Source organism: Muscardinus avellanarius, assembly GCF_963383645.1.
Source record: "Muscardinus avellanarius genome assembly, chromosome: 2".
NCBI lineage: Eukaryota > Metazoa > Chordata > Mammalia > Rodentia > Gliridae > Muscardinus > Muscardinus avellanarius.
Genome location: NC_137787.1, coordinates 82,948,390 through 82,967,189, shown reverse-complemented (window position 1 = coordinate 82,967,189; position 18,800 = coordinate 82,948,390). Strand labels below are relative to the sequence as shown.

The 18,800-nt window shown below is 36.8% G+C and overlaps 1 protein-coding gene across 3 annotated transcripts in view; it reads right to left on the bottom strand.

The window, feature by feature from the left end:
* STAM2 (signal transducing adaptor molecule 2) overlaps positions 1–18,800 on the bottom strand; it is a gene marked incomplete at both ends in the record, with an annotated part of 61,858 nt that overhangs the window by 24,703 nt on the left and 18,355 nt on the right. For 2 of the 3 annotated variants that reach the window (XM_080689793.1, XM_080689794.1), the window contains 6 exons: positions 8,020–8,206; positions 9,074–9,143; positions 11,267–11,413; positions 12,293–12,391; positions 13,085–13,160; positions 13,940–14,024. In XM_080689793.1, the coding sequence (XP_080545919.1) occupies positions 8,020–8,206; positions 9,074–9,143; positions 11,267–11,413; positions 12,293–12,391; positions 13,085–13,160; positions 13,940–14,024 (664 nt within the window). The remainder of the gene's footprint in view (positions 1–8,019; positions 8,207–9,073; positions 9,144–11,266; positions 11,414–12,292; positions 12,392–13,084; positions 13,161–13,939; positions 14,025–18,800) is intronic. The other variant, XM_080689795.1, reaches the window with a different exon arrangement.

Sequence of the window (18,800 nt, the reverse complement as noted above, 5' to 3'; positions counted from 1 at the left end):
TTTTAAAAACCAAAGTACAAATAACACTGAAGTCCGCTTCATCATTGACTGTAAGTCCCAAGCTCACATACTTTTACCACACTACCACCATAAAGATAATATGTAAAGCTGGGCGTGGTGGCACAGATTGTAATCCCAGTATTTGGAAGGCTGAGACAGGAGGATCTCAGTTCGAGGACAGCCTCAGCTACTTAGTGAGGCTCTTTGCAACTCAGTGGGACCCTGTTTCAAAATAAAGAATTAAAAATAGGGCTGGGGGTGTAGCTCGGAGGTAAAATGCCCCTGGGTTCCATACTCTGTAGTATCACACACACAAAAAAGATAATATGTAACTTTCCTACCAGTCTATTTTTTCTTTTGCATATATTTACAACCAACTGATATAAAGACATAGATATTAACCCTATATATTGTTTAAATTTTATATACTGACACTTTTAGATCTTGTTTATCTTTTCAAGTTCAATCACACAAACATGCCATATTTCATATGTTCATTTATATATAAATGAACATTTAGTTTGGTCCCAGTCTTCCATTATAGACTGAGGAAGTGATTATCCTGAATTAAGCGGGCACACATACAGCAGTTTTTCTAGGCTTCCTGAATATGTGGATTTGGTAGCTGAGATTTGCTAGGTGTGGTGGCCCATACCTCTGGTTCCACCTACTTGTGAGGCAGAGGTAGGGAAGAACTGAGCTCAGGAGTTTGAGGCTAGCATGGGCAACACTGTGGACCCTACCTAAAAACAAGCAAGCAGACAAGCAAACAAACTACATGGACTTGCTGGACCAAGAGAGACTGCCACTTTTAAAATTATGAGATGCTGTCACATGTTCTCTAGAAAGCGGGGTGTGGTGGTGCACACCTGTAATCCCAGCACTTGGATGGCTGAGACAGGAAGATCACAGGTTTGAAGCCAGTCTCAGCAACTTAGTGAGACCATTTAAAAACCCAAAAAAACAAAACAGGGCTGGGAGTGTAGCTCAGAGGTAGAAGGCCTCTGCATTCAACTTCCAGTAACCCCCTTCCACAAAAAAAGTTCCCTAGCATAGCTGTGGAAGTTCACCTCCTCCTCATCCCAGCATCACATGAGAACGTCACTGTCCCCATCAGAGCCAACTAACAAGGCAGGAGAGAACTCACTTCCCTGTACTCAGGTGCCCTTCTCCAGGCTCTGCTCCTCTATGCTGGTGGCTATTCAGACTGCCTCTTTTGTAAAAACTGCTTGTCTATATCTGGCTCTTTTCTTGGTTTTATTCCACTGGGTCATTTGTCTTGTTAATGGTTCTGGTAAGGGTTCTTTACATATTCTGGTTAACAACTATTTCTCTGAATCAAGCATTCCTTCTGCCAGGCTGGCACTTCCCTTTAGCATATGTTTATGGGTTTTTATTCTACAGTGGCTTTTTTTTTTTTTGCATGTAATAAAATTTAGCAATTTCTTATGACATATTTTTATCTTTTTCTACCCCTGAACTCAGAAGTTTACAAACTTGTCTTACTAGTTTTTTTTAATCCCCCTCCCATGTTTAATTAATCTGGAATGAAATTCTATATACTGTGTGAAGCTAGATCAAACAATGTTTCTCTCTGTGGGACTGGGGATGGAACGCAGGGGCCCTACATTCCCCAGGCCTTTTTCATTTTGAGCTACATCCCCAGCCCTTTTTTGAGACAGGGTCTTGCTAAAATTTCGGAGCCTGGTCTCAAACTTGTGATCTTCCTGCCTCAGCTAGGATTAGAGGCACGCACCATTGCAACTGGTTCACATTTTATTTTTCTTGTTCTATATGAAGAGTTTTTCATCCCAGCAAAATTTATGAACAGTCCATCATTTATTCTACTAATTTATAATACTCTTAACTTAGAAAACAGCAGGCTGCTATCTACTCAAAAGCCTCTTTCTGTATTCCACTGTTGTAAACATCCATGCAGCGATCCCTCCCTTATCTTTACTTTCCATGGTTTCAGTCACCCATGGCAAAATTCCAGAAATAAATAATCCATAACTTTTAAACTGCAAACCATGCTGCCCAGAAAGTCAATTCTTCATTCCTTTGTCTAGCATATATACTCCACACTATATATACTACCCTCTGCTACTCACTCTCTTGCAGCTGTCTTAGTTATCAGACTATTGTGATAGTGTAGTGCCTGTTAATATAATTCTTGTTTTACTTAATAATGACTTAAAGTATAAGAGAAAGAGTGCCGGCATAATCCAGGTATGTCAAAAAGAATCCATAAAGTGCTTCCTTTAAGAGGAAAGTGAAAGTTCTTCATTTTATAAGCAAAGAAAAACTCATTATTCTGAGTCTGTCAAGATTTCAGTACAAAAAAGTATTTGGAGAGAAAAACCACATTCACCTAAGTTTTATTACATTTATAACTTATAACTGTTCTATTATTGTTGTTAATCTCTCAGTATACCTTATTTATATATTGTACCAGTATTGGGAATGGCCTAGAAAGATTTGAGAAAGCTATGATTATTAATATATTCCAAAACTTGGGTGAGGAGAAAATCTGTGAAAGGACTTGGTTTCTGCCTAAAAGCAAGCAACTACTCCAATGTAAATTAACCTAGCTATGGGCCTCCGAGGCCAGGATCAGAGCCTACCGAGGGGTTAGGCTGGTGCTGGGGCCAGCGAGGCCAGGCCGGGATCGGAGCCTGCTGTGAGGCAAGTCCGGTGCTGGGGCCTCCGAGGCCGGGATTGGAACCTGCCGAGGAGTTAGGCTGGTACGGGGGCCAGCGAGGCCAGAATCGGGGCCTCCCATGAGGCAAGGCCAGTGCTGGAGCCAGTGAAGTCAGGTTCAGAGTCCTCCGGGTGGCCAGGCCACTACTGGGGCCGTCAAGAGTGGGATCGGAACTTGCAATGCGGCATGCACAGAGAAATATCACAGAAAATAAAAACCAGATGCTTCCCCTAATTAGCAATAACTAGGAGGAAAGGGGGTAACAGGAGGAGGTCGAGTTATAGAAAGGGCCCTATAGCAAAGCAATTAAGGTGACCAATCAGAGGGTATGGGATGGGGGAGGATGGAACCTCTTTAAAACTCAGGAGGTACGTAAACAAATTTATCAAAGATAATCATCAATCAAGCATGGGATTGAGGAAGGGGGAGGGAATGGGATGGGGATTGGATGAGGGCTAATTGGATGATGTGTGTTTGTATATCCTCTCAAGTCTTGTATTCCAATGTGATGTATGATTACAATGCACCAATAAAAATAAAAATAAAAAAATAAAAATAAAAATAAAAGAAATGGGGAAAAGAATTAATCTAGCTAAAGATAATTAGCAAGTCTACAGGAGAGGGGAACTAGGACTTCCCCATCCTCATTCTAAAGACAGGTTTACATAATTGGATAATCTAGCTAGGATGGGAGGAGACACCTTGCCACACCTTGCTGGGGGAGGAACCTTACAGGGACAGTTTACTACGTCAGAATTACATAAACAAGATGGAGGTCATGGGTATAAAAAGTCCGGTCCACATGTTGTATCTTTGGTGGCGCATTCATTTGAACCAACCCCCCCATGCCATTCTTGCATGGGGCTGTAACTGTCTTCTATATTTCTAACTTTTTAAAAAACTTCTTTAAATCTTCAGTAAGAGTCCATGCTACTGTATACTTATACTTAGCTCAGGACAAGAACTCGTGCTTTTTCTGTTTTGTTTTTTTTTTCTGGGTTTTTTTGTAGTTTGAGGGAAATTGTTTCTGGGACCCTAAAGGGGTCCCCGGGGACAGTTTCCCCAAAACCATAACAGTCCCAAACCATAACATATATTGAACGTTATCATAAATGTGTTTGTATAGAAAAACACAGTATATGTAAGTTTTGGTAGTATCCAAGGTTTCAGGCACCCATTGAAGGGCTTGGAACATAACCACTGTGGATAAGAGGGGACTACTACATATTTGTTTACTAAAGCCTGTTAATATACCTTGACACCCAGCAGTAAAAGTACTCTCTTGATCATTTAGCTAACATTCATGAAATTCTATCAAGGACAGAACAGTGCTTTCAGGCTAAGCACCGAAGTCACAGAAATAACTAAGACACTATTTGTACCCTCAAGAAATTTTAAATCCAGTGCAATGCGCTTCAACTTCCCCACCAACTAAGAATATGTCATCCTGATTTACTTTCTAGTGCTCCCCCCTCCACCCCACCCTCCTTCCACCCAAGGAAGTACTGACCCTCTTCAGAATCAACTGATCTGGTAAGAGAGACAAAAATAAGAAAATACAGTACAAAGAAACAAAAAGATCTGTACTGAGATTTTTTTTCAAAAAAGGTTATCATATCTAATTTTAGGTGTCAAATAAAAACTTGACCTTTTCCTTTAAGTTACTGTTTATTTGGGTTTTTTTTTTTTTTTTTTTTTGTCTGTTTGTTACTGGGCATTGAACCCAGAGGCATTCTACCTCTGAACCACACCCCACACCCCAGCCCCCACCTCCCTTTAATTTTGAAAAGGGTCTCACTAGGTTGCTGAGGCTACCTTTGAACCTGCAATCCTCCTTGCTCAGTATCCCAATGCACTGGAACTACAGGTTTGTACCACCACACCTGGCAAGCTATTGACTTAACAAAAACAACTCACCTGCTGACTTTTGCAATGACAATGTAAAGGTATGTGATGCCCTTTAGAGATAAAATAATATGAGAAAACTACTGTTTGTACTTTCAACACACAAGTAGTAAACTCTGAAACCTTGGTAATCTTCTTGGGGCATTTTCCTTAAAATACTTTTTTTTGTTTTTAAAATTGAGAAGCCAACTCTTCTACACCTTGGACTCCCTAGCAAACCTGTCTTACAAAAAAAGTTCCTTTTCTTTTCTAAATGCTTTTGTTTCCTTTGACAGGGCTTTCCAGGCAAAGAACTAAATGTACAAGAGGTCTAATCACAACATGGCATTTTTGGAACTGCAAGAATTCCACTTGATTATCTGAGATGTTTATATAGAGAACAAAATAAGGAGGAATGAGATATAGTTAGAAATGTAGAAAATGAAAAGCTTTTTTCGTATAAAGAAATGTGTGCCTTTTTAAATCAACTCAGTTTTTCTTTAACTGAGATTCAAGAAGGATATATTTCCAAAGGACTGAAAGCTCTGCATATGAAAATTTAAATTTCATATTTTTAATTCCATACCAATCTAAAAATAATGGAGTCATTTTCTGGATCATCTGGATGAGTTCCTTTTAATCAAAAATTACCACTTAACCTTAGTAGCACCTAAGTTTGCATTTGTGTTTAAAATTTTACCAGTGTTAATAATCACCTAGAATGACAACATTTAACCCAAAACTTACTGGTAAGCATGTGTGGTGTCCTATTTGCAGAAATGACAGCAGTAAACCTACCTATTTAATCATACTCATGTTGAATTCTCTTAGAAGTTACAAAGAAGGAAAATTATTTTTTGCAGTGATAAGACTTAACTAAAGATTATTTTGTATCCATTATTTAGTAATTCTTTTGTTTTTATTAAATGTACATCAGTGAAAAAGACCTGGTGTATCACAGTAATGGAACCTCTACTTGTTGTAGGTCAGTAGAGTACAATGGGCACATAGTGCTACAGAAAGCCAAGAATAATTACAGGATGCTATATGAAAGATTCTAGCAGTGACAACAGAAAAGAGGAGAAATGAGTTAGCAAACAGCACAAGTCTATATAGCCTTGCCCAAGTACCTGTGTAATTAATCGTACTATGTTTACTTTGGAAGAGCAATTTTATCTTAGAAAATTTTATTATATAAAAATAATGTTTTAGCCACAGCAGCACACACCTTTGATTCCAGTATATGAGAAGCTGAAATAGGAGGTTTACCAAGTTCAAGGCCAGCCTCAGCAACTTAGCAAGACTGTGTTTCAAAACAAAATTAAAGAGGGCTGAGGGTATAGCTCAGAGGTAGAATGCCCCTGGGTTCAATCTCTAGTACCAAAAAAAAAAAGTCATGTTCTAAATCTGAATCTTAGAGCAAAAAACTATTTATAGTTTTGTCTCTGCTTACAAATGTCTTTTGTAGTTCTCTAAGGGTATCAAAACTATAAACAGTTCCTTGGTAACTTCTAACTTAAAGATATTCCAAAGCTAGCCATTAGATTGTCAGTATTCAGAAAGCACCACTTCTTTTATTTATTTTGTGTGTGTGAATGGTACCAAGGACTGAACCCAGCAGCATTCTACCTCTGAACTACATTTCCGGCCCTTTTTATTTTTTGGTATGGAAAAAGGGTCCCACTAGGCTGCTGAGTCTCATTGCTGAGGCTGTCCTCAAATCTACAATTCTCCTGCTCCAGCCTCCCAAGTACTAGGAGCACATGCAGGTCTAACTACACCTGGGAACACGCCACCTCTCTATTTCTATTTACTCTCTTTCAGGAATTATGTGCTCTAATTCTAATGATTATTCAAAAAAATTTTAAAGGCAAAAAAGATTATTTTCTCAGTAAATACAGTCCTATCTTGACTGCCTAAGAGGCCATCCTTTTCCTTTTCACAATTTCTTGTAAAATTTTTTTCTGTCTTGTCAAAATAACTCAAATTTCACCTGAAATGAAGCCCCAGATAAGTTTCTCAGTGTTTGTACCAAGTACGACTCCTTTCTGGCCCCCAACAATGCTTCTTTTAAGAAGCATTCTGTTTTCCCATACTATTGTCTGAATAGTAATTTTAACTTCCTTATTTTTTAGGTTTGATTAAAACAGACCTATGTCTTCATTCATTTTTAATTATAGTTTATAACATAATATTTTCTCAATTAACATTTATTGGAACAAAGGAAACTATTATGTGTCTACTCATTTAAAAATAAACAAAACTAGTATATCCTGAGTTATTTATAATGACTACAAAATACATTTACAACCTCTATCTCTGTTCAAGCTATTGAGTCTCACTATTGCTATTTTTTTATTTTTTATTTTTTCGGAACTGGGGATGGAACCCAGAGGCATTCTATCTCCAAGCTACACCCCCAGCCCTATCTTTTATTCTTTAGTTTGGAACAGGGTCTCACTGAGTTGCAAAGGGCCTAAATAAGTAGCTAAGGCTGTCCACAAACCGTGATCATTCAGTCTCAGCCTCCCGAATGCTGGGATTATAGGTGTGCACCACCACACCCAACTAAATTTGATTCAAATTTTTAAAAGTAAAAGTAAAACCAAGCGTGGTGGAGCACGCTTGTAATCCCAGCATTTGGGAAGCTGAGATAGAAGGATCGCAGGTTCACAGCCAGTCTCAGCTACTTAATGAGGCCCTTTGCAACTCAGTGAGACCCTGTTTCAAAATTAAGAATAAAAAATATTTTTAAAAAGTAAGAGTAAAGAGTAGAATTAAGCTCAATATAGATTAATCTATTTTTTTACAACTTTAAATGATAAATTGTTAAGCTGGGTGTGGTAGCGCACGCTTGTAATCCCAGCATTTGGGAAGCGGAGACAGGAGGACTGCGCAGGTTCAAAGCCAGCCTCAGCTACTTAGTGAGGCCCCTTGCAACTCAGTGAGACCCTGTCTCCAAATAAAAAAAAATAATAGGGCTGGGGTGTCACTCGGAGGTAGAATGCCCCTGGGTTCCATCCCCAGTACTGCAAAAAAAAAAAAAAAAAAAAGAATTTTGGAGGAACCAAGCATAGCTTTAGTTGTTTCGATAGAGGTAATGTAGCAACATTTCTTCCTAAAGATTTTCTGTCAATTATTTTGGTATACAAATCCCAAGGTAAATGCATTCAGATAATTGAATATTTATGTGTTTCTCGACTATGGTCAACAACAAAATTACTTAACACATCTTCCATCCAAGTTATAAAGAATACTTTACTAGCAAATTTAACAAAAGAGTAAGAAATTCACATTAACATTTACTTTAGAAAAAAATAATTAAGTTATGATTTATAATTTAAATACATCAAAAGTTAAAGAACTGATTCTCGGTTATGGATATTACATTAAAAAACTTCAAGGTATTCCATAAATAAAGATTTAAAACATACCTGTCATCCAAAACAATAATAATTTCACCATGTTTAAAGGTGAGTTCATTATCCTCAACAGCTTCAAAATCATATAGAGCTCTCACTTTCCGTGCAGCCTTATTATTTAACTGAACTTCTGCAGATGGATACAAAGGTTTTGTCTCTGTATATTGCTGTTTCTGCTCTTGCAATGACAACTCGATAGCTAGTTTGAAAAATTAAAAAGAAAAAAATATAAGGTAGCCAGGATCATTTTTTTATTTTTTAAAGTTTAAAAAGAATAAATAAAATTGTCATATTTAACAATAAATCAGGTGAATATTTAATTTGTCCAATTAAATGCTAAGTAGCTAACTTGGGAGCAAGGAAACATAACTTTTTTTAAATAAAAATTTGCTCATTCCTTATTATCACAGTCTGTCATATACAGCAGCTATTATTTTTATAGCAAACAGATTGTGACATTATGAGTAGCTTTGCATATAGGAAAAGCCATGAACATATTTCTGTGCTTGACTCATACATACTTTGGCATTACAGAAAAGGTGAAATGTAATATTTCCAAAGGTAGAACGTTAAATACACATTACTGAAAAGAAAAATGAATCAAACTCATCTTATGGACTTTATAAGTGACCACAGAGAGAAAGCTCTCAACTATGTATTTATGAAGTCCTGGGATTCTCTGAATAAAGACCAAATCCCAAAGTGGATAAATCAACTATAAACAAAAAACAAAACAAAAATAGCTTTGTTTTTTTGTTGTACTAGGGAGTGAACCCATGGGCATTCTACCTCTGAACTATACCCTCAGCCCTATGTTTTTATTTTGAAACAGGGTCTCACTAAGTTGCTGAGGCTGGCTTTGTGAACCTGTAATCCTATCTCAGCCTCCCAAGAACTGGAATTACAGGTGCACACCACCACACCTGGCTTGTTTTCTTTATTTTTACATTGTTTTTAGATTTGAGGTAGAACTAAAAGTACACCAAATTTTGTTATAATTCTTTCAATTAAATTTTCTGGTGAGGATATTTTAAGTAATACTAAATTATACATGCTGATCATTTACCTTTAGCTATGTCTTCATCTTCTTTGTTTTTGTTCAATGACGTTCCATTCTTGGCAGCAGCTGAGAGAGTCTGTAAATGTATGAGTAAAATGAACATAAGTACCCTTTCAAAGAAAACACAGCTCTATAATTACAGATGCTAATTTTAAAAAATACTGATATAACTTTCATTTAAAAGTCAAATTCTAGCCAGGCGTGGTGGCGCACGCTTGTAATCCCAGCATTTGGGAGGCTGAGACCGGAGGATCGTGGTTCACAGACAGCCTCAGCTACTTAGTGAGGCCCTCTGCAACTCAGTTTCAAAATAAAGAATAAAAATAGGGCTGGGGGTATAGCTCGGAGGTCGAATGCCCCTGGGTTCCATCCCCAGACCCACCAAAAAAAAAAAAAAAAATAGGCAAGTTCGTTATGACAATTCCACATAGCTGTTTTCAAATACCAAAATATCAGAATTCTCAAGAAAACATTAGAGATGCACAAAGGGCATGAACTAGTATAAATTTTGCATAATTCTAAGTATCTGGTGCAGAATTTGGCAAAGAGAAAGTACTTAAATATTTATAGAATGAACAAATATGGCTCTTTCCAGATTGCACTTCCTAATCTCAACTGTCCAAAGTCTCTTCCTCAGTGAGCAGTGCTCTATTGCTAAAGGCATGGAGTCATAGAAGTGCCAGCCAAAAGTTGTCATAATTACTGAAGGGGAAAGGAGGTAGATCAGAGACAACAGGTGTAGTTCTAGGAATACATGTGAAGTCCTCTTCTACAATTCACTGTTGCTGGGTAGCAATGGCTTTTCAGGCAGAGCAAAGGAAGGTCAGGCCTAAATTTAATAGCATGTAAAGACAGGTGTCCAGGACTCCAAAACTGTGAATCATCAACCATATATCTATCTACCTACCTACCTTTCTCTTTCGTGGGTGTGTGTGTGTGTGTGTGTGTGTGTGTGTACATGTATATACATGTAAACATGTACCTACTGAGCACTGTACCTACTGAGCTACATCACTAGATCCCTGGCCCCATCAACTCGTCCTTTAATACACACTTTTGAGAATGATATGCAGAAAGAACACAGTAGCTTTTATCATTTATAAAAGACTTTTGTCTCAAACTCTATCCTGTGTCTTTAGGACTAAAGAAGTATTAAATTATTTTTGTTTTTTTAATCTATTGTCTAAAAGAAAATATAGTAGTCCCCTCCTTAGTCTGTTTCCCCAGCCCACATCTAAGTGTTAAATGGACAGCAAAAGACACTGAGAGCAAAGTATAAGAGACGGTGCTTTTTTCCCACAAATCTAAAAAACCAGCTCACCCTATGAGTCATTACCCTTGCTTCACCTTCCATGTGCAACTAAAACTAACTCTGATCTCTCCAAAGACATTTCTAATTTTAAAGTTCCACTATCTTATATATGAACTATTCACTTTAGGCATATTACTCTTCAACAAACAATTCTCAGTTCCATTAATCTGTTCCTGTCATTCCTCCCCTGCTACAATTCCTTCACTCCATTCTCATAAAATGCATTTGAGTTGTAAAATTCTACCTCGTCTGCCTACCATCCAATGCATGGCTCCCTTCTCTCCTTGATACTAAGACAGAGAGCATCTAGTGTTTATACCTTTTGCCACTCATTTGTCACTTAAAATTTAAATCATTTTTACACAAATATGATACCCCCCCTTTTTTGCGGGTCTAGGGATGGAACCCAGGGGTATTCGACCTCCGAGCTACACCCCCTGCCCTATTTTATTCTTTATTTTGAGGGTCTCACTGAATTGCAGAGGGCCTCACTAAGTAGCTGAGGCTATCCGCAAACCGCGATCCTCGGGTCTGAGCCTCCTGAATGCTGGGATTACAAGTGTGCGCCACCACGCCCGGCTTTATGATTACCCTTTAAATATACCATAAGCTTCTTGAACCTAAGGGCTATAATACATCTAAGGCTTTCACATGATTCCAGACCTAGGTACCATTAGATAAATTGTTTCTATCTGATTCACTTTTCAAAGTTCCACAATATAGAAAAACAATAAAAACATCTACTAAATGTTAGGTACTGTGTCAGATCATAACTTAGGGAAAAAAGGTAGAAAATATGAGGAAGACTTCCCTGGCCTAGTTTTCACCTAAAATACAGATCTTCAAAACAGTACCGGGCCAGCCATGGGCTTGAATGAATCTCTCACCTGAGAACCAGCTGGGGGAAAAGTAATTCCTTCTTCTTTCATAGTTTTAATAGTTGCAGATATTAGACTAAACTGGGGGTCCTTCTGAAATTCTTCTGACCATTCCACCATTAGGGATTTCAATTTTTCACATACTTTAGGATGAGCCTTTTAAAGAAAAGGCAAAGGGAAAAAAAACCAAAATCCTGTAGTTAAAACAAGTACCTAAATTATTGGACAAAGAATTACCACCAAAATTCTTTACAATTATATGAGCATCAACAAAAGACCAGTAATCCCTAGTCGAGTAATAAACAGATGCCTACTTAGAGTAGTTTCGTGTAAAATCACCCTTCTAAGAACATCAATTTCTACGTCTTGATATGACAATAAATCTTCTCTATTTAGAAGTTATTTCCTCTATGTTTTCTTTAATATTCTCTACATTACATCACGGTTTATATACAAACTGACTAAGATTCTGAGATTTCTGCCACTAATGATGCTTCCAAGTTTTGGTCTCAAAGAAGTCAGTAACAACCCTATAAGTAACAACCCCCCCCCACACACACACACACTCTGCTCTAAAACAAAGGCCCCCTTTCTTCTACCTCTAAGGGGAGTCAGTATGGAATGATGGTTACAGTTTGGAGTCTGAATTACAGAAATCTAGATATGAATCTCGGCTATGCCGATTACTAGCTGCATGGCCTTAATGTCTCTTAATCCTCAGTTTCTGGATGTGTAAAACAGGAAAAGAAAATCCAACTTCCAAGAGTGATTAGGAACATTAAACAAGACAGTATACAGAAAATGGTTAACACAGTGATTGTTTACTAGACCCCAATAAAGATACCTCTTCCTAATAGTAAATGTACTTTGGAGAGAAAGTGTTTGGTGCTATAAATTAAAAAATCAAATTTCAGAACAAGAAGTTTCATTTCAATTCATATAAAATTATTTCAATTATAATACATTATCATAAAAATTAAATGAGGTATAATATACATACTTAAATGACAAATTTCTTTTCTTTTTAAAATTTACCTTATTTTTTATCACAGCACGTACTTCTGCTGCAAAATCACGGGAACATACTTCTAAATGAAATATCTTTCCGCAATTTGCCACACAAGCCCCAAGAAGCTATGAATTAAAATGAAAATTAATATGCAAATGTTGAAATATTATTGTACGTAACCTATTGAAATAAATGCACATTTAACTGTGGGGTCAAGAAACATGACTATATACTTTTCGCAGTGTATTAGTTATACATCATAGGTTCAGTGTAATATCCATATACATGTACAGTTCTTAGTGTACCTCCCTCCACATCCACCCTGCTATCCTACCCTCCACCCCCACACACTAGCAAAACCAGGAGTAATACCTTTACACATTACCAAAGCATTATTTGAACTACTACTTCCTTCCACAATCTTCCTTTTCCCCCCTCCCACCTTCCTTTTCACACCACTTTTAAGAGTGGTCGCTCTCCACATTTACCCAAAGTCCCCTGTTTCCTGTTTTTACTCTAGTTTCCACACATAAGAGAAAACAAAAACCTTGACTTTCTGAAACTGGCTGATCTCACTTAGCACAATATTTGGTATCATCCATTTTCCTGAAAATGACATAACTTTGTTCTCTCTAGCTAAGTAGAATTCCATTGTGTGTATATGCCATGTTTTCTTTATCCATTCATCTGCTGAAAGAGATCTGGGTTGGGTCCATAATTTGGCTATTGTGAATTATGCTGCTGCTATGGGTATATATGTATCACTATAGATTCTTGATTTTAACTATTTTGGAAAGAAACCAAGGAGTTTTACTCACAGTTAATGCCTGGAGAGCAACATGGGGAACCTTATGATTTACCCTTTTCATTATGGCTTTTAGGCAATCTTTTGCTCTAAGGAAAAAATAGAAAAAGTTATAATTTTTTTCTTAGAAATTCAACTCAAACGTTAAAAGTACAAGGTAATTTTCTAACCAAGTAACTTTTAAAATAAAATCCTGAAAACTTTATTAAATGAAGATGTCTCTAAAGTGATTTTACAGTCTCTGTTCATATATTTGTAGAGCCTTAAAATTTTTTTCATAAACACTGCATATTACAAAATCAAGACAAATTATTTCTCAAAATGTTATGTCAATTAGATCAATATAACATTTTATATCATATAAACCCTCTCCATTTTTTCAAGATGGCTTTCAGACAAGAAATTCTTGTCTTGAAAAGAACTGGCACAATATGTGATCTTAAAAGGTTCACAAATAAACATGTAAATGTACTATGAAAAGCTGAATGTTAAAGCAATGTTTTTATCTTTATCACAGACTTGTACAGTATATGCAGAGCAGCTTAACTGCCACATCCTCCTCAAGAACACTCTTTACTTCACTTTTTCATTAAGTTACCTATTGTATTTATGTGTGCCTAAGTCACAGGGAATCTATTCACTGTTGAGACATGTCCCTGTTGTGTCAAGCCTTTAATTACCCAAGTTAATAGAACTCGAATTTTCAGCTGAAGTCTTTTCCATTTGTTCTTTCAAGATAAAATTAGTCTCATAAATCAGCCTACTGGTTCTCTTTACTTTTAGCTCTCAAAAATAAATATTTAGTTTAGTTAAATAGATTTAGCTAAAACTTAATCTCAATCTCCTAGACATTCACCGGGCATCTTACCCATTAGGAGTGCTTCCAACTTTGTCACATATATCCATAATAAGACTCCAGTCTTCAGCAGTGTTGTACTCATTTGTGGCTTTTTCTAGAAAATACATTAACATATACAACAATTAGGACATGTCATACATAACACTAAAATGCCAACAAAGATACAACAGTTAAGAAACCCTATGTCTCCTCTTGCCAAAGATAAAAGAACTACAGATAAACTTCAGAAGATAGAGTACTTCTACCAACTTCAATTTTAAATTGTATAATTAAAGCTGTGCATGGTGGTGCACACTTAAATTTCCAGTATTTGGGAGACTGAAACAGGAGTATTGAAGGTTTGTGGCCAGCCTCAGCTACTTAGGAAAGCTCTCCACAACTCAGTGAGACCCTCCCTGTTTCAAAATAAAGAACAAAACATAGGGCTGGGGGAGGTAGATTGTCTCTGGGTTCAATTCCTAGCAACACACACACACACACACACACACACACACACACACACACACACACAGTATATTTAAGCGAGGTGTGGTGGTGCACACCTGTAATCCCAGTACTTGGGAAGCTGAGAAAGAAGGATCGAAGGCTGGAGGCCAGTCTCAACAATCTCATAAGGCCCTCTAAAACTTCGTGAGACTCTGTTTCAAAATAAAATCTGGGGGTGTAGCTAGGAGTAGAATGCCTCTGTGTTCAATCCCTAGTACCCCCTACACACAAACAGTATAATTAAATAAACTAAGTGTACTGAAGCAAAATGCCTTTTAAACAACTAAATTACAAATTATAATTATCCCATCAAATTCTAATTTGAAAAAGCCTTCAAAATGGTATTATTATAAATGGATATATGCATCAAACAATTAAACCATTCAGTGAAGCATTATTTTCAATAGCAAAAATGAAAAAATGGATTAATAAAACAGTAAATTCTTGCAATGAAATATGAAAACAAGATATAAAATTAAATGTACAAAAATGTAGAAATCTCAAGATAGAGTGATTGTTTAGGCTTATAATTCTGAATTTTAAAAAAAGCTAATAGCCGAGCGTGGTGGCACACACTTATAATCCCCGTACTTGGGAGGCTGAGATAGGAGGATTGCAGGTTCAAGGCCAGCCTCCTCAGCCACTTAGTGAGGCCCTCCGAAACTTAGTGAGATCCTGTTTCAAAATAAAGAATAAGAAGTAGGGGCTGGGAGTGTACCTCAGAGGTAGAATGGCCCGGGTTCAATCCTCAGTGCTGAGGGGGGGGAAAAAAAAGCTAATAGATAAAGAATTTTGTAACATTCACATGAACTTTTAAAAACAGCTTTGAGATATAATTCATATACCAATATAATTCATATATTTGTGTGGGGGGGTATCTCCTGTCTCAGACTCCCAAGTACTGGGATTTTTTTTTTTTTTTTTTTGGGTGGTACTGGGGGTGAAACCCAGAGGCTTTCTACCTCCAGGCTATACTCCCAGACCTTTTTTGTATTTTATTTGGAACAGGGTCTCACTAAGTTGCTGAAAGCCTCACTAAGTAGCGGAGGCTGGCTTTGAACTTGTGCGATACTCCTGTCTCAGCCTCCCAAGCGCCGGGATTACAAGCATGCGCCACCACGCCTGGCTAAGTACTGGGATTATAAATGTGCTACCACATCCAGCTCAATTCAAACATCTAAAGAATACAGTTCAATGCTTTCTGTAAACTCACAGATATGTGCAACTATCATCACTAATTTTAAAACATTTCATCGCCCATCCCAAAAAATCCATACCCACTGGCAGTCACTCTTCATTTCCTGCATAAATATCAACTTTCTGTCTCTACACATTTGCCTATTCTGGACTTTTAAATAGAATCATGTTTTTTAAACTCACTAGTTTTTTAACAATGCTTTCAAAGCTCATCCACATTGCAGCATGTATTAGTATTTCATTTCTTTTTATTGCTGAGTAATATTCCATTGAGTAGATATACCATATTTTATTCATCTGCTCATCAATTTATTAACATTTGGGTTTTTATTGTAATGTTTGGATAATATAAATATACCACTGCTATACATATCCATGTATGAGGTTTTGTGTGTATATGTTTTTCATTTCTCTTTGACATATAGCTAAAAACAGTATTGCTGGGTATATCATAACTATTCAGTTTCTTAAGAATATGGCCATGTTTCAAAGTAGCTATAATGAAAAGGGACGAGGGGGATGCTGAGGGTATAGCTCAGAGTAGAACATCCCTGAGTTCAATCTCCAGTATCACACCAAAAAAAGCATGAAGTGTTTAGTGGTGGTGCCCTTACCTAGCATGCCTGAAGGAGATTCCATTCCCAGTTCCATCTCCATCCCACACACACCGAAATAGACCAGGAGGGAAGTTTACATATTACTAAGTTATGCTGATAGAAGCCCTGTGATTTAGATGTCTTTTAAAGTAATCAATCCTAGCCAGTCATGGTGGCCCCAGAAGTCTTTGCAAAGTTCTAGAGCAGACAGCAGACTGACATTAAGGGGGCTCCTAGACCAAGCTTCAATAGCAACACCATCGGACAGCAAAAGACAAAAATACTGGTAGGCTTGTGTGTCTGCCTGCTTCTTGAAGAGTGATATATATAATTTGCTGGCCTCATGCTGACCTTTCCTCTTTCCTTAGGATTGAGTTTTCTTTTTGCAGTAAAAGACTATCATTCTTTTTATAATATTTTGTATAGTGTTGAGCTACCTATTATTCACTCAGATTCTCTTTTACATGTAAATATTTAATTTATTTGAATTTCATTTAACATATCTGAAATTTTTTACAAGTTCTTTTTTGTCAGTGGATCTAACATTTAAGACTCTACCCTTTTCTTGAGAAGCTAGTTCCTCAATTATCAAATATTCTGAGTACCCATGTATACAAAAACAAATATACACACACACCCAATCGGGTAGATTTTGATTTTGGACTAATAGCCCACCCAGTTCTGCTAGAACTCAACTATTCATGATTATGTTTTTCAGTTTTGGCCATGTACTACAATCAAATATGAAGCCTATAATGATAGCTTCAAAAGCTTTCCAATAATTTCAAAACTATAGAAAAAGAACATTGTTTACTTGATTTGATTTTCATACAAAATGGAAAATCCTGAGTTGAATTCTCTATCAAGCTAGTTTACTCTCTACAAATACAGAACTCATAACTATTCTTTTTTTTAAAAAAGTATAAAATCTGAAGACTTTATAATGGCCTGACAAAAAGGACTTCATTTTTCAAGTGAACTAAGTAACAGTTAAATTACGTACTTAGGAGTATTTTAAACTCCTGAAAAATTTTAAATATTATAATTAAGAAACAATTCTTTTACTGCATGTCACTTTGCCCAGTGTTGGAGCCATATCTTAGATTATCCTGTGTCAAATGCATTGAGAGAAAGTTGAAAGAGCCCGCCTGGGGACTAAATGCTCAATTGCCAGGGTTTGGTGGGTGTAAGTCAAAACATTTCATCACCAGGCTTTGATTACTGTATACAGAGTCTCAAATACACAGTGAAATAGTTCAAAGACTAACAATATCACAAGAAACACTCCATCAATACCTACAAGGAACAAAAAAGCTCCCCTTTTATATAGTTCATTATGTCCAAAATATAACTGTGAAGAAAATCCATGTCTACTCATAAAACTTTCCATAAAATAGGCTATATCAATAATAAAAAAATTAACTATGCAAAATAAGAATGTCCACAAGAAATATTTAAAGCTCCTCTTACTATATTTTGTAAATACTCATAACTGCTCTTCTGCTTCCAAGTATCTGGTATCAGATTTGCTATCATACCAAAAATAACTATAAAACAAGTCAAAATAAATGAGGCAATTTTCTTCAGAAAATGAATAACAGACAGTACAGTTCTGAGATCTTTGAGGGAAATGAGCCTCATGATGGCCCCAGCTTTCTGCTGAAACACTTTCCTGTCACAACACAAGAAAGACTAGCCTAAGTAGAGTAGCTGGGAGACAGAGACCAGACATCTACGAACAAGGATATATCACAGGCCCTTTGTCAAGGTGTGAGTTATATACACACAAGGTGAATCTCTACACACTCTAACAGAGATCATATACTATGCAGCTGAAAGATCCTGCAGTGCTGAGAGTTGTCCCACTGGTTATAGACTGAAATGTTTGTATACCTCCCAAAATCCATACTTTGGAACCCTAATCCTAGTGAGTCTGAATCTAGAGATAGGGTCACTAAGGAGGTTAAATGAGGTCATAAGGATGGGACCCTGATCCCATAGGATTAGCATCCTTTTAAGAAGAGACACTAGAGAGCTAGTGTTCTTTTTTTGTTTTGTTTTGTTTTGGAAGATTTAAAGAAGTTTATTAAAAGAGAGAAATACAGAAAATAGAAATACAGTCCCATGCCAAAATATCATGAGGGGGTGACTCAAAATGAATACACTCGTGTTCTTTCTTCTTGTACATACATACACCAAGAAAAGGTCATGACGACACTGAGAAATAAATAGCTGTGTCTAACCCAAGGGAAGAACCCTGGCACCTTATCTTGGACTTCTAGTCCCCAGAACTGTGAGAAAATTAACTTCTGTGTAAGCCACCCAATCTACAGTATTTTATCATCTAAGCAGACTAACCAAAGGCAAAAAGATCACCTCATACATTTAGTTGGGTAACCCAGAAGACCATACCTTGGAAATAAAAGCCCTCTACAATTTAAAATTCAAACTTAAGGACTGAAATATGCCTGACTCACAAAGAATGAAACCAGGCCTGACAAAAACTCAAAAGATCCTCTAGTAATCCAACTACCTGACAGAAATTCACAAGAAGAACAATCAACTTCTCACTTCTCACATTTCTAGAAGCT